We start from the raw sequence: 16,352 nt of genomic DNA, 5'->3' as shown, positions 1-16,352 counted from the left end.
GTTTTATCCTTGGATGGCCCAAGGATAAAACTCTTTCCCTTCTCCTTGATGATACGAGTTCAAATTGTCATGCTACGATGAGATATGTCTGAATTCGATGGCACCCATCTTCCCCTTTCATTATTTTAGTTGACCTAGAATAATCAAATAGGCATTGCCACACCATATATGAACTCACTCATTATTGAGGTGTATGATTTTTGCTCCTTTTCCCATTATGTTTTTCCTATAAATAGAGAGAGCGCGGATGATTTTCTCTGGCCATTACACATGTGGAGCAAAGTTTCTTCCTTCTTTCTGCCCTTAATAGACTTTGATTTACGCTTTCCCTTACACATATACCTCCCCTGTAATACAGGCAATTTTAGTGCGTTTTGCTTGTCTCTCATTTAGTCTCAATCTCTCATACTCAGAGTCTCCCTGGCCAATCTTCTCTTACACTCGCTACTCACACCCCAGGCTTGATTGCAGGTTAGTTTGTCCCTCGCTCTCTCTCTCTTTTCATTTGACATTCCTGCTTCAATATGTATCTTTCCTTCTCTGTCTTGTTCTTGCTGTGACCCTTTGGCCTCAGTAACATGATTTCATGTTTACTTTTCTGGTGAATGATGGAGGAGCTACTGGTGTTTATTCATGTTTCAGACAACCATTGAAAAGCTTTAATTGGTTGTGTTTTCCGGTGTTGTCTTGAACCCTAATCTTTCCTGGCTAATATCATTTATGTTGTGGAGATTCGGTTAATTGTGGTGCTTTCTCGCTTCTACATCTGTGTTGTTGTGGAAGCACTTCTGGTCTATTCTCTTTCTTGTCTTTGTAGGCCTAGTTATAATCTATTACTTAATTCTAAACCAATCCAACTCTAACTCTTCTAGTCTTTTAGTATCATATATTTATTGCCGTCTCCATGAAGTATATACCATTTTCGCACTTTATCTCATCGAAGAGTGGAGAGCAGAGTCTTTAAATCTGGAATGTTGGTTGACCCGGCTCGAGATTTGGGTTTTGATCAGGTTGTTGGGTTGTCTAGATCAATTCTGATTTTTTAAAAAAATTAAAATGACATGTTTTAGTATAAAAAAATAAAAGTTAACGGGTTACAACCGGATTTTTGATCGAGTCTTGCAGGGTCATCGGGTCAACCTGGATTTTGATTTTCTCTATTTTTTTCTTAAACCCCATTCAGTTCCAGCCCTGGATCGACCCGGGTTTCAAAACTATGGTTGAGAGCATATCTTATCAGAGAATAGTTAATGTGAGCTTCTTTTTTTTTTGAGAAATCACTTTGAACAATTTATGAAATTATGAGCAATGTTTATACGAGGATTAAAGGGTATTTGAGAATGTGATAATTATTACTATTTAAAATGATTTTTTACTCGAAAATGTATCAAAATAATATTATTTATTTATTTTTTAAAAATTATTTTTGAAACCATCACATTAAAATAATTAGAAAACATAAAAAAAATTAATTTAAAGTAAAAAAACAAAAAAGATATTTATTTATTTTTAAAATACAAAAACAAACAAATTATAAATCTTTTTCAAGAAGATCATTTAAACCCAGCTCGTGCATTAATGGTATTATATATATATTTTTAGTTATTTCAACCATTTTATCTACTAGGTACGTAGGGCAAAGAATAAAAGAAAAACAAAAGGAATCAGTCAGGGCTAGATCGATGTCTTGCAAGTTGCCATCATTTTGGCCTTTTCCAGTCAAAGCTTTCAGCTTTCATCTCATAGTAGATAACCATGGAAACCTTGCGTCTTTTTTTCTTTATCATGCTGGTCATTATAAAATTCGTAAGAGCATAACGATTCCCGGCGTAACGTGTTGAGCTTTCTATATATATTTTTTTATTATTTGTATTTTACTTCGTCAGATACTTGCTGTCTATCCATTCTTGATTCTTATTTTCCTCTTCTTTTGTTGCCTTATTTTCTGTAATAAACATGTATTATTTTAGATCTCGAACAATTGTTTTTATTTATTTGAACAGTATTGATGGATGCAATTGTCACATGAGAATTCTCGATTGTTAAATATGAGATTAATTGTGTTATTTGAGGAAGAATATATAAGGTGATTGATTATTCATTGAGGAAACAAGAAAAACCACACTAAAATAATTCACACCAAGGAACATGCTTTGTCACTTTTTCCAGCACTAAGATTGTGATTTTGCTTTTTTTATTGTTTTAATGGCCGAATAAAGAGCACAAGCAGCCAGCCTCGACAAAGAGTTTAGAATGGCCGAATTAATATATTCGTGAGTCGATTGTTTAACCAAAAGAAATGGAAAAAAATATATAAGAAAGCTGATTAGGTAGCATTCTTAACTTTTTTTATTGTTCTAATGGCCGAAGTTTCTAGCCGAATGATCTTGAGTGTTTAGAAAGGGCGCACGCCCTGCTATGTGTGGTGTCAGTTGATCTCACCCAGTGACCCCAGATAATTATGGCAAGGGGACCCCAAATGATGGAGACGGCGAGTAGTTTTTTTTTTTAATGTTCGGAAGTATAATAATTATTTCATCCATTACAGTTTGTTTCTATGTTACCTATCTTTGCTTCATGTTAAAAAAATAAAGGGAGGGGGGAGAGAGAGAGATTTTTCATAATCCTATCATTTTGAATGTGAATAGGCACCATAAAATGCGAAATTCAACTCCAATTACCTTGATCATCAAAATTAGAGAGGGAAAACTGGTTTCTACAGGGACCCTGTGACATGGTGGTGCTATATCTGTACCCTCTAATGAAGACAAAGGGTTGTTACCTTCTTGGTTCTTTCCTCCCTTGGCTAGGCTTTAATTTAGATTCACATGCACATGTTTTTTTTTTTTTTTTGAAAGCTCGATATATAGCTTTTCATAATTGTGTCACAACAAATTTCTGTTGTTGCATTTTGAATGTGTTTTGCTAGTCTTAAATTGGCTCTCTCTTTTGTCTTTTCCTCATGTTCCTTCTCATGATTTTCCTTCCTTTTCTCTTTAGTATATTAAATACAAGGGCAGGCAGACTAGCAAGATAGGCACAGAAGTACAATCCTGCAACAGAAGAAAGAAGATAGAAGATAGAAGAGAAGGAATCATTTTACATATCTTTGATCCTTTTCCAGCGAAGTTTTTGAAACGAAGTTGAAAAGAGAAGATGGGTTTCTGGACACTTTTTGAGGTGGCATCTTTGCCAATCATACAAGTCCTACTTATCAGCTTCATGGGAGCTTTGATGGCAACTGAGTATTTGAATCTTCTCCCTAAGGATGCTAGAAAATCCTTAAATAAGGTAAGAATCAAGAATTTCATTGTTTTTATTAAGGTTGCTCTTTGTTCCCTCTACAACAACGAAACTTCTTTTTCCCAATGTAGCTCGTGTTCATGGTGTTTACACCCTCTCTCATGTTTGCTAGCCTGGCTAAAACTGTTACTCTCGAAGACATTATCTCATGGTAGGCTAACAGAAATTTAAGCTCTTCACTTTTTGACATGCTGCCAACAGGTGCAATCCTGCACCTTTTGGAACCAATTTGAGGCAATTCTTTTAGCTGGAAAATTGATTCATGCTCTGCTTTGGTTGATCATTTCCTCAGGTGGTTTATGCCTGTTAACATTGGATTCACATTCTTAATTGGAGGCATTCTTGGATGGATACTTGTTAAAATACTGAGACCAAAGCCTTACCTAGAGGGCCTTGTTATTGCTACATGTTCATCAGGTTAGTTGTGGTTGGACTATTTAACTTGTTGCATTCATGCGCGTAGACTGTTGAAACCCTGATTGTTGTGTACTTTTGGTGCTTGTTAAAATAGGAAACTTGGGAAATCTTCTGCTCATAATTGTCCCTGCAATCTGTACTGAGGACGGAAGTCCATTTGGTGACAGTAGCATCTGCACCTCCGTTGGACTCTCATACGCTTCTTTCTCTATGGCGGTAATCTTCGAGTTGAAACTCAACAATGCCATGAGGCCAAGCATTGGGAAATCATGTTTTCTGTAAAATCTCATTTTGTTTTGGTTTGCCAATGCAGCTAGGAGGTTTCTTCATCTGGACTTATACATTCCATCTAATACGAACGTCGGCTGCAAAATTAAAAGCACTTCAAGCAGTAGTAGAGGTCTCAAAAGCACCCAACAATGATTTAGACGCTAGCCAGGAAACTCACCTGCTAATAGGACAAGATCAAGAAAATGTTGCAATAGTTGTTGCGTCATCCAAGTCTGCTGAAGATACAGAAAGCCATGCTGTTAGTACTTTTACAGTAGTCTGTCCTCTTATATTCCTATATGCACACTAATATCTACAGGCCTGATATTTGGACTTCTGAATCTCTCTGGTTTCAGATTGTTTCCCAGGAATCAGAACATGGAAAAGGGAATGTATCATCCTGGACTAAATTAATAGGATTTCTTCATCAGATTTTAGAGGAGCTCTTGGCACCCCCAACTCTAGCTGCAGTGAGTTTCCTCGACATTTCACCTACTTTTTTTTATTGAGAAGAGCTAAACACCTTTCTCTTTGGTCATCAAAATACCGGATAGTTTACAAGCTTAATTTTGTCCATCTTCCATCAGATTTTGGGATTCATCTTTGGAGCAACTACATTTTTGAGAAACCTGATAATTGGTTCAGAAGCCCCTCTAAGAGTGATCCAAGACTCCATCAAATTACTTGGGTATGAATTTCTATCTTTCGACTTACAATTGTTCCGTTTAAATTCAACAATTTCAGGTATCTAAAAGTGAAAACACTCTGTTGCAGAGATGGAACCATTCCTTGTATAACTCTCATATTGGGAGGCAACCTAACCGAAGGTAAATAAAAATTAAAAAAAATTCAAGTACTCGTTCGAAATTTCCAAACCAACATAAATGGCAACACGTTCTGACAAGCTTCTATAATGTATATTCTACATAAAAAGGCTTGCGCGCATCCAAAATCAAATCATGGATCGTTGTTGGGGTGATTTGTGTCCGATACATTATACTTCCTGCAATTGGTATGTGGGTTGTTAAAGCAGCTGGTCATCTTGGTTTTCTCCCATCAGACCCTCTCTTTCACTATGTTCTGATGATTCAGTATACCCTTCCACCTGCCATGAATATTGGTAATCAATGATATTCAACCGCATTTTATATAATCTGGAGATGCTAACTTTGGCTGCTAAAATTGCTAATAATCTTCATATGTGCAGGTACCATGACACAGTTGTTTAATGTGGGACAAGAAGAGTGCTCAGTCCTCTTCTTGTGGACATACTTAGTTGCAGCCTTGGCACTCACTGCCTGGTCTACAATTTTCATGTGGATGTTGTCCTGAGTAAACCTTCAAAGTAGGATGCAACCACTACAAGTCAAATAGTGTGAGATTCATCATAGATTAAAATGGCCATATATAGCTATACACCACCGAGCAAGTGGGATATTTTTGTACCTGTTCAAAACAAATATTTCTTGATTATTGGATTGCTTTATCGAAGCTTTTGCTATATAGTTTATTTATGTGTCGTTGTTGCATGTTTCAAGTTCTTGTAAACACGAACAGAGTCATAAAAAAAAACAGAACAGGCCCAGGATGTTGCTATTCTGGGCGTTGCATCTTCATGTACAAGAAATAATTCCGGGATACCTGTATTTATAGGAAATCAAATTTTTACAGTCCGATGTACCTCAATTGGCATTAGTATGTGTGTATATTAAATGTGGTTTTAGTGCATGTTAAAAAAAAAAGGGAGGAAAAAACCGATCTCCAAAGGATTTCAATTTTTTACTTACAGCCAAGTAGTGATTAACTGTTTTATGACATCAAATATTAAAATGTCCTTGATTTGAAACAACTTGTTTCATAATTTAAATGCTTGCGGCAGTATTTAGATATAATTACAGCTTCACTCTCCATGTCATGGCCACTGACCCCCCTATGGCAACGAAGTCTAGACCTGCAAGCTCACCATCTTCTCCGAAACCCACATCGAGAAAGACCTCGTGGCCTTTCTTTACTGTTATTTTAACAATTCTATCTCCTGTCTTGGTAGCTACACTCGTTTGCCAACGTGCCTCGTTCGAACCAGCTAACTTGCCGATCCACGAGCTGACTCGGCCACCATTGAAGGCTTTGAAGAAGAATGATCACATGCTTCAAGGATCAGAGCTTGTGGGCTTCAAGCAGTTGATTGGACCAGAAGATATTGCATATGATAGCAATTCTGGTGTTATTTACACTACCTGTGCTGATGGGTGGGTTAAACGAGTCACGATTAATGACTTAGTTGCTGACACTATCGTGGAGAGCTGGGTTAACACTGGAGTTAGGCCTCTCGTTCTCGCCCTTGGACACGATAATGAAGTTATTGTAGGCGATGCTTACAAGGTTGGTAACGTTAATTAATCAACTTAATGTTCCATTACAAGAAATAAACTAATACGCCTACCGTTTTAAATGTTTAATTTACTTTGGAATTACTGTTCGGCTTTTTTTTTCCTTTGACTTAATTTTTTCGCCCTTTTATTCTTTCTTTTTGTGATTAATTCACTTACACTAATTTTTCAAAATAAAATAAAAAAAAACTTTAATGAATAGTTCGATAATAAAGCATAACTCCAATATTCACTAATGAGTTAAACCATGTTCTACTGTTGTGGTTTTTTTCTCCACCAAAAGCAATAAAATGCTGCTTTTATAAAATCTGTGGCACCATCTTTATTTTTAATGGTCCTACTACTATAAATTATTATTTTTTCTTAATTAAATAATATTATATATAACTACGGGTGAACTTCATCCAGTTACCAAACGTGGCACTATAGTACACATGAATGCTGTGCTTGCCACCATCCTAGAAAATATCACGCAATACACGATGTCTTGTTTCGATGAAGAACAAAAGAGTACTTCTATGATATTTATTATCCTTCATTAATTTAAAAAAATCAGCATAAATGAATCTTAACCGAATTTTTTTAATTAGTTTTATTAATTTAAGTTTTCAAGAAATAAGTTAGAGAAAAATGGACGTTAATATCTTTTATAACTATTTTTAAAAAAATTTCTAACATGAAATTAAAGAAAAAAGTGGTTAAAAATATGTTATATTGATCTTTAATCTTCTCAGACGTATCATTTGTAGTATTATGTGTTTGTCTAAACTTTCTCACGGGCACAGAGATTAGGCTCGTTAGGCATGAAATTGATTTCATTTTAGGTAATTCGAGGAAAGAAGAAAAAAAATATCACATTTTGTTTATTATGGAGTGTCAAATGTGAAAAATAATATAAAAGTATATGAAGCTAAGATTTACAATGTTTTTTTTTGGTACTATAATTATTTTTATTTTATTTCTTAAAATATTTTTTATTTAATAAAAATAAAATCCGTAAAGATAAATTGAATACAAGTTTATGACCCTCTAAATATTTATTAAAAATAAACACTTGAAAAAATTAATCAAGTATCAATTAAATATAAAAAATTTATTTGAAATTACTATAATTTCATATAAAAAATTTAGAATAAATAGATTAATAAAATATTAAGAAATTAAATTGGAGGAAAAAAATAAAAGGTTGAATAAAAAAAATAACTTGACAATAAAATCATATAAATGACGTCTACGTCATCTTCCCCATGCATATAATTGATTATTTTTGCATAAGATGACTTTGTGGTCGATGACTAGGCATCTTCCTCGAAAGTCATCTCCCGCTCTCATGCACTTGTTGGAAGTATAAATTAGAATTGAATGTATATAATTTCTTATTGATGAATCGAGTTCTGCGAAGAGATGTTTTTCTTTTTTAATCGCAAATCTCATCAACGTTCCTGTCAGTTCTGGAAAGAAGGCAGATGCGTGGCTCCTTTTCATTGTTTTTGTTGTGGTTAGAAGAGCCCACATAAGAGTTTGACTCGGATAAACTTGGGGTTGAGTTGACAGAATCAACTCAAGTTTTGATCTTTTAGGAGAAAAACTCATGAAATAATGTGGTTTTGGTATAAAAAAAAACAGAGAGAGAGTTTATTTCATGTGTTTTTTTGAACTTAATAGTCTTTATATTGTTTTAGATTTATGACATCAAATATTAAAATATCAGCGATTTCAGACAATAATATAAATGCTTGCTGCAGTATCTAGATAACATTATCCAACCCCCTATGGCAACGAAGTCTAGACCTGCAAGCTCACCATCTTCTCCGAAACCCAAATCAAGAAAGCCCTCATGGCCTTTCTTTACTGTTCTTTTAACGGTTCTATCTCCTGTCTTGGTAGCTACACTCGTTTGCCAACTTGACTCGCTCGAACCAGCTCACTTGCCGATCCACGAGCTGACTCAGCCGCCATTGAAGGCTTTGAAGAAGAATGATCACATGCTTCAAGGATCAGAGCTTGTGGGTTTCAAGCAGTTGATTGGACCAGAAGATATTGCATATGATAGCAGTTCGGGTGTTATCTACACTTCTTGTGCTGATGGGTGGGTTAAACGAGTCACGATTAATGACTCAGTTGCTGACACTATCGTGGAGAGCTGGGTTAACACTGGAGGTAGGCCTCTCGGACTCGCCCTTGGACACGATAATGAAGTTATTGTAGCCGATGCTTTCAAGGTTGGTGACGTTAATTATTCTTTTGTTTTTTCAATTTTTTTCCTTTAGCAATTGGTTGGATTGAAATTTGGGTTTGGTGTTCTTGTTTGATCTCCTTGATATAAGATTCTTTGGAGACACAAGAAATTCCAGCTTTCAGTTGACTCTAGATTTTATGCAAAATAGTTAGAATTTCTCGTTTTCTAACGAATTAAAACTTAAGGGACTAGAATTGAAAATAAAAAAACAGAGATCCTTCTCTTTCCAAGTAGATAGAATATGAGAAAGGAAAGAGAAGAAAAAATAGTATGAGAAAAGAAAGAGAATAAAAACAGTCGCTAAAGCGACATACTCCTTCTCAGCCATGCTCTGTTTTTGGAGATGAATCTAATAGTGGAAAGAATTACCTTTTTTGGAGATGGGAGGCTGTACCACTAGACCATGGTGGTCCGGTTCACATGGTGGTATGTTTATTCCACGCGCCAACCCTTTTTCTTTTTCTTTTTCTTTTTTAATCAATATTAATTCTTGAATTGAGTCTTGAATTTCATTTCACCCGGTCTAGTCAATTTTTTTTCAACTTAATATGTAATTCTCTAATAGCTCATATGAATTTAATCTCGCATTTCATCTTAAACAAAGAGAACAAAGACTCAAATAGAAAAAAAGCTTACAAGGGTAAAGAATGTGACAACTAGCCAACTAAATTAGCACTTTCTTGCTTTATGGTTATCTTTATTACTTGATTCGTGAATTTTATAATTAACCCATATTAATACGGGTTATAATCTCAAAATTAAAATCACATATTAAATTTAATTAACCCAAATTCATTGTTTTTTTTTTTTTTTAATTTTGTTGCCATCACTAAAGATGCTTGCACATTTTTTTTGTCATTAAAAAAATTGCTTCATTTCACAACAGAGCCCCGGATAACTGGCTAGTTGCTATAGTTAGTTGGTATCTTTCATTGTTTTTTTAAAAAAATCACATTTTGTAATATTATGTGTCTGTCTGAAGGATCTTATGGGCAAAGAGATCAGGCTCGTTAATCAGGCATGAAATTGATTTCATTTTAGGTAATTAGAGGAAATTAAAAAGAAAAACAAATATCACATTTTGTTTATTATAATATATTCTGAATGAAATCACTTTTCCCTCAGAGAAGTAGAGCGAATGCGACCTTTTTTTCAAAATCATTATAGTTTTTGGAAAATTAGCTTTATTTATTTTATATTTAGTCTTATATATGTCTATAAGTTTAATTGTCTTGAAATCAACTCTGAATATATGATCATTTTTCAATGTATTTTTTCTCATGTATTTAATACAAGTTTAGTAATGTCTTGTGTGTAGCACTGGTATTACGCCAATTACCGCACGGGCTTGTTATTTACAATGTTGTGTCTAACAGGGACTGCTAAAGATAAGTGGAGAGGGTAAGGTGGAGCTACTAGCTGATGAGGCCGAGGGTGTGAAATTTAAACTCACAGATGCTGTAGATATAGCAGAAGATGGTACCATCTATTTTACAGATGCTTCATATAAATACAATGTGCTCGAGTTCTTCTGGGATTTTTTGGAGGGTAAGCCATATGGTCGAGCAATGAGCTATGATCCAGTTACCAAAGAGACCAAGGTTTTGGCCCGTGACCTCTACTTTGCTAATGGAGTCGCGGTCTCACCAGATCAACAATATGTGGTCTTCTGTGAAACATTCATGTATGTTCCGATCGAGTAATCTTATTTACGTTCTTGCAAACACGCATACTAGTTTTCGAGAAATTAGCTTCTTTTGTTCAAAATATTTCTTTCATTCGTTCGGCTTTCATAAAGGGATAAGGCTATACGCTAACAAAACGTTGAGATAATAAATTTTATAAGTTATCCAACACCACCAACTATCTATGAATTATCATTAAATTATTGCAATTCACCTTTTTGAACTGGTTATTGCAGGATAAGGTGTAGAAGATATTACATACAAGGAAAGAAAAAAGGGAGCCTAGAGACATTCATTGACAATTTGCCGGGCTTGCCTGATAACATCCATCATGATGGGCATGGCCATTACTATATTGCATTTACCTCGGTAATTTAATTGCGTTACTGCTATTCTTCACTTGCATTAATCTTCTTTTTCCCTTCACTTAGAGACCTCTATAGTATGACTGTTGTTTATAACACCATTAATGTTGCTGCAAAAATACAACAGGGAATCACAGTTGCACTGGACCTAGCACTCAAACATCCTTTTCTTCGGAAGCTTATGGGAATCTATACGAAGTACATAGGGGAAATTAATGTGGTGAAGAATAGTGGTGTTTTCATCGTAGATTTGGAAGGAAAACCAACGGAGCATTACTATGATCCGGGTTTGGCATTGATTTCAAGTGGGATCAGGATTGGAAACCATATATACTGCGGTTCCGTTGTCAGTCCCTACATTGTCCGTCTTGATGTCACAAAGCATCCTGCACGAGCCACAGTATAAGCAACACCCCTATGAAGTGATGTTCTTTGCACTATCCCACACCCTGTAATTATTTTTGTCATATTATTCTAATAATGTATCCTCTTCTTTCTTGGCTATTTATGGTATTGGTGGCTATGAAATGGTCAGAGGACAAGATTTGTTTCTTTTTCAACTATAGAAATTATTCAGGGACAGAAAATGAATGTTAAATAACTATTTTCTAATTGTGGCAACACTCCCAATGGTATTTTCGGCTGCTGTCAATGCTCAAAATCTTATCATTGTATTTTTTTTTTTATCAAAGTTTTCTGAGAGTCTAGAAGTGAGATTATTCTTCCCAGATCGGACATCAAAATTATAAACTTGGTGGCCCTGAGCTACATATCATCAACCCAGATCGTGTAGGTAACCAGGGAAAATTACCCACCTTTAATATGTCATCGTTTACTCCAAAAATAAAGTTAGTGTTTGTCTTATTGTTCAATTTAAAGTTCAAATAGAGTTATTCATTTTATAGATAAAAAGCATGCTGTTCTTGGGGAAGATATTGCAATCTGTTGAAGATGAAGACTTTATAAAGGTGTAATGTCGTTCGGTATAGATTTATATGCTTCGTTATATTAGGAATGGAATGTACATTGATTTCCATGTTTGATTATGTTGAATTACGTATTGTATTCTCTTCAATCATAGCTCTTTCCGATTTCAACTTTCAATGTTTGCCATGTTCTCATACATCTCTTTCACTACCGAAATTTGATTTATAATTTGCTGTCCAGCTTTGATATTTTGGTTGTTCGTTGTTCTCTTATAAATGTTGATTTCCAAACCAATTGAAACACAGTGTCATCCTTCTTCTTTTCTTGATTGTTGCTCGCGACATTGCTGCACGGCAATGTCTCCGGATGTCATGTCTAAGCAATGCTGGGAAGTGGAAACAAATTGTTGTTACTGTGTTTGTTTCCTTGCTGCAGAGTTCCATTCATGCCCACCTTTTACTTTTTATTGATTCTTATTACATTGTCAACAACATTGAGGTGATAATTAATGGAGCTTTCAACCAAAGATTATTAAAGAAGAGAAAATCTGGCGAGTGACCTTTGATCCATCCATCAACCAATATTTGAATACATTATTAGACTTCATTTATAGCTATACCAGAGTTATTTTAGAAAGCTATACATGGCGAGTTAAGTGTTTTCTTTTATACACGAGAGTATATACAGCCTTAATTATAGCTATTGATGAGGTATAATTTATGGTGTTCTATTTAAAATTTAATATCCAATGAACAATTAAAAAAAACACCTTGTTTGATTTGATTATTAATAATGGTAGCTGTAAAAATATTATTAGCAAACAACACATAGTGCTAATAAATTATAATTATAATTAGAACTCGACCTTGAACCATGTAAAATTTGAGGGATAGAAGTTATACGAGAAAAAAGGTTAAGCAAATGTTATAAAGTGCTTCTTTTCGTTGGAAGTTTGAAATTTTGACAATGAATTATGAAAACCTTATTTTTTATAGGATTAAGATTTTGTTATTATCAGAGCTCGAAAAGGCTTTCAAATTAGGCTAGATGTTACTGTTTGGGATTTTTTTTTAATTTCTTAGTTGATTTAGAATATATATATATATATATATATATATATATATATATATATATATATATATATTACTAGTTAGATTATGATTTTTTATTATTATTTTTTCACTTTTATTTAGAAATTTTAGCCTAGAAGAGTTGTAACAGGGAGTTATCATTAAAGATTAATGAAATAAACTTTTATGAATTTATTTAAATAAATTTTAAAATTTGGGATTTTTATTTTATTTTTTTAGTTGATTTAGGATTTCTTTTACTAGTTAGATCATAATTTTTTTATTGTTTTTTCAACTTTGTTTAGAAATTTTTACTAATACATAAGTACTCTAAAAGAATTGTAATGAGTTATTATTAAAGAATAATGAAATAAACTTCTATGAATTTATTTGAGTAAATTTCAAGATACTAGTTTTTATCTGGCTTCAATTACGGGTGAAGATTGAATTCATATATACCGTGGTTCTATCGTCTATCCATACATCGTCCATGTCGAAATGGGAAAGCATCCTGCATGAGCCACAACATGAGCAAAACCCCTGTAAAATCACACATTCAACCAGTTTTGAGTACATGGGTCTTCAAGATCAATCCAAATGCTAGAAAGTTCTCTTTAGTTGTTTGATAAAAATAATCATCGCTGTATTTATCGATTGAAATAATTTTGCAAACATTGTGTACGAAATTGCTTTACAGTTTGCTGTTTTTGACTGAACTTCTAATATCAGCAGGTGGTTTGTGTCTCTGACCTAAAGAGGCTACCCAATGCCCTTGCCTTCTCCCTCAGAATAAACTTCTGCACTTTTCCAGTAGAGTTTCTCGGCAAATCCTCAAAAATGACAGTTTTGGGAGCCATATAATGTGGCAAACGATCCTGGCAAAACTTAATTATATCTTGAGCATCAACGTCAAATCCCTCTCTTAACTTCACAAATGCACAAGGGGTTTGTCCCCAGAGGTCATCTGGCCGCCCAACAACTGCGACCTCGAGAATTGCTGGATGATTATACAGAACTGTTTCTACTTCAAGTGTGCATACATTCTCTCCACCAGTAATTACAATATCCTTTGCTCGGTCCTTCACTTCAATATATCCATCAGAATGTTTCACGGCAAGATCCCCACTTCTAAACCAGCCGCCTCTGAAAGCATCCTCAGTTGCTTTCGAGTCTTTTAGGTAGCCACTCATCACAGTGTTTCCTCTGAACATAATCTCTCCAATCGTTTTACCATCTGCTGGTACACTTTCCATGGTGACAGTATCCTTTACGTCAACATCTTCCAATCCAAGATGTTGTACCCCTTGTCGAGCTTTCATCTTTGATCTCTCGTTGAGAGGAAGTGAATCCCATTCAGGTTTCCATGAGCAATAAGTCCCTGGACCATAAGTTTCTGTAAGGCCATACAAATGAGATACACCAAAACCTAACTTTTCCATCTTGAAAAAGATTTGAGGGGGTGGTGGTGCACCTCCTGTCATAATTTCCACTTTGTGAGGAAGGGGTTTTTTGTCACTAATTGCTGAATTCACAATCATGCTCAAGACAGTCGGTGCTCCTGCCATGTGTGTTACCTTGTGCTGATCAATGCTGTCAAATATGTCTTTTGGGGAGACTTTTCTCAGGCATACGTTAGCACCACCCTGTGCTGCCATACCCCAAGTGAGGCACCATCCATTGCAATGAAACATGGGCACAGTCCAAAGGTAAACAGGCGTTGTACCAATGCCATGGAGGAAAAGCGTCGCAAGGGTGTTGAGATATGCTCCCCTGTGACTATAAACAACTCCTTTGGGCCTTGACGTTGTGCCAGAAGTATAATTTACACTGATAGGATCCCATTCGCTTTCCGGTTGCCTGATCTCAAATCCACTGTGTCCATTTGCCAAGAGGCTTTCATACTCGTAACTACTTGAACTGAAGCCAGTGGGAGAAGAAACATCAGATTCAGAAATCAAGACCACCATAGGTGGTTTTGTCCCTGTCTTTTCTAGAAGATCAAGCGCTCCTCTGGCAATATCAAGTAACTGGTGGTCCACGAAAATAATCTTTGCCTCCGAATGTTTCAGTAGGATAGACACCATATTCGAGTCATGGCGAGTATTAAGAGTACAAAAAACTGCTCCAGCCATTGGAACTGCAAAGTGCAGCTCATACATTGCTGGAACATTAGGGGCCAGAGCAGCAACCTGATTAAATTTATACAGTCTCAAGACATGAAAACAGTTGTGACTTGATAAGGTAAGCATATATGATTAATGATTCAACCACTAATACCTTCAAAATAAACAAATTCACTCCCAAAAGTATGATAGAACTACAACGCAAAACAGAACATCTCAAGCTGACAAGATTGAAAGTAATATCTCCTTTTACTCCATTTTGCTGATTAGTGATGAATAAATTTTTGGGAAGCCCACTGTAATCTCATCTAATGAGACTGTCATCTCCTATTAAATTAAAATACCATGTCCTCGTTGTCTATGTTCTATAATAACGCTTGGTGACTGTAGCATTCAGTAAGCCTTTATCTAACTCAATCAAATGCACCATGCTTGATGCTATTTTCGAATTATTTCCGACAAGAGCTATTGAACCATGCCAAGTAAAACAGTGAAACCATATCAAACAGAACCGACTAACATTTCAATAACAAACCTAAAAACTCTTACTGCCTAGAAATCTATGTAACCATGCAATGATCAAGAAAGTCTCATACCATTGTAACCCACGAGATCAAATTTACTCTCAATAGCAGGGTAATTATATACAAAAGAAAAGGGAGAAAAAACCAGAAGGTGAATCCTTGTCAGAATCAAAGTATTGGTGTGACCTGGAGCAGCCTGTGGAAAGCAGCGGACAAACCCCACTGCTGGAAAAAAAATAAAAAAATAATAAACAGAAGAACAGACTTACCACATCACCACGAGAAATTCCCAACTGGGATAAAGCAGAGGCAAGTTTGAGGCAACGTTGATGAGTTTCAGCCCATTTAAACTTCAAAGAACCATAAACAACTGAAGTTCTGTCCCTATAAACTGTAGCTGATCGCTCCAAGAAGCTTATAGGAGACAAAGGGGCATAATTTGCCTTGCAACGTACAAGACCCTCCATTGATTTCCATGAGTCTGGTTCAAGAAGATCACTGGCAAAGCTTGAGAACAGTGCACGAGGTTGTTTACTTAAATTTGAACTGACGAATCTGTTGAAAGTGGATGTCAAGCGAGTTAAGTGTTTATGGTTCTTGAAGAAGAGATTCATTTTGGAGTTTTCAAGAAACTGAAGGTACTAAAGCATTTGTTCAAAGGTCCATCTAGAATTTAGTTTCCTCAGGAGTGCTATCATGTTTTGTTGGGATAAACCTCAAATAATATACAAGAATGTTCATAGCATCCATCCACTTTACTATTGGTTCTTAACATGTGGCTTGAGATGTCTTGGATAAGTGTTTTACGACATTTTGTCAAGAATTAACGATGAGATGAAAGAAAGTGACAAATGGACCGCATTAATAAATCTTCTAGGGCGACCTATACAAAGAGAGCAAAAGGACAGTATTTTTATAAAAATAAAATAAAAAAAATTGCCAAGAACACTGGAACCAGGTATCTGCTTGATTGTAATTGTGAAAAAAAAGTAATTACCTGTATGCGTGAAAGTAATGAAGAAAGCGATGTAAATCTTTA

General features: G+C 35.2%; 4 protein-coding genes across 5 annotated transcripts; 3 read left to right on the top strand and 1 right to left on the bottom strand.

Moving 5' to 3' along the window:
• LOC133695288 (protein PIN-LIKES 7) lies at window positions 1-5,491 on the top strand. Of its 2 annotated transcripts, none has more exons than XM_062117205.1 (11): window positions 1-471; window positions 3,001-3,291; window positions 3,375-3,454; window positions 3,596-3,720; window positions 3,815-3,936; window positions 4,034-4,249; window positions 4,347-4,460; window positions 4,578-4,678; window positions 4,765-4,817; window positions 4,925-5,110; window positions 5,198-5,491. In XM_062117205.1, exons 2-11 carry the CDS (start codon window positions 3,157-3,159, stop codon window positions 5,320-5,322), a joined length of 1,257 nt encoding a protein of 418 aa, XP_061973189.1. In that variant the 5' UTR covers window positions 1-471; window positions 3,001-3,156; the 3' UTR covers window positions 5,323-5,491. The 2 variants fall into 2 exon arrangements, with proteins under 2 accessions (XP_061973189.1, XP_061973191.1); XM_062117207.1 differs by lacking the exon at window positions 1-471 and adding an exon at window positions 2,544-2,774.
• Window positions 5,492-5,642: 151 nt separating this feature from the next.
• On the top strand, window positions 5,643-6,390 carry LOC133695289 (protein STRICTOSIDINE SYNTHASE-LIKE 4-like). The gene has a single exon (XM_062117208.1). The coding sequence runs from the start codon at window positions 5,857-5,859 to the stop codon at window positions 6,388-6,390; it is 534 nt and encodes a 177-aa protein (XP_061973192.1). The 5' UTR covers window positions 5,643-5,856.
• Window positions 6,391-7,821: 1,431 nt separating this feature from the next.
• LOC133693488 (protein STRICTOSIDINE SYNTHASE-LIKE 5-like) lies at window positions 7,822-11,290 on the top strand. The gene is made up of 4 exons (XM_062114707.1): window positions 7,822-8,602; window positions 9,996-10,303; window positions 10,541-10,673; window positions 10,797-11,290. The coding sequence occupies exons 1-4, from the start codon at window positions 8,153-8,155 to the stop codon at window positions 11,073-11,075; spliced, it is 1,170 nt and encodes a 389-aa protein (XP_061970691.1). The 5' UTR covers window positions 7,822-8,152; the 3' UTR covers window positions 11,076-11,290.
• Window positions 11,291-13,194: 1,904 nt separating this feature from the next.
• LOC133694767 (isovalerate--CoA ligase CCL2-like) lies at window positions 13,195-16,143 on the bottom strand. Its single transcript, XM_062116456.1, has 2 exons — window positions 15,583-16,143; window positions 13,195-14,855 (listed from the first exon to the last, which is right to left on the bottom strand). Exons 1-2 carry the CDS (start codon window positions 15,925-15,927, stop codon window positions 13,392-13,394), a joined length of 1,809 nt encoding a protein of 602 aa, XP_061972440.1. The 5' UTR covers window positions 15,928-16,143; the 3' UTR covers window positions 13,195-13,391.
• Window positions 16,144-16,352: the final 209 nt, after the last annotated feature.

This window comes from Populus nigra, chromosome 5 (assembly GCF_951802175.1).
Source record: "Populus nigra chromosome 5, ddPopNigr1.1, whole genome shotgun sequence".
Lineage (NCBI taxonomy): Eukaryota > Viridiplantae > Streptophyta > Magnoliopsida > Malpighiales > Salicaceae > Populus > Populus nigra.
This window is presented reverse-complemented; position numbering and strand designations above follow the sequence as displayed.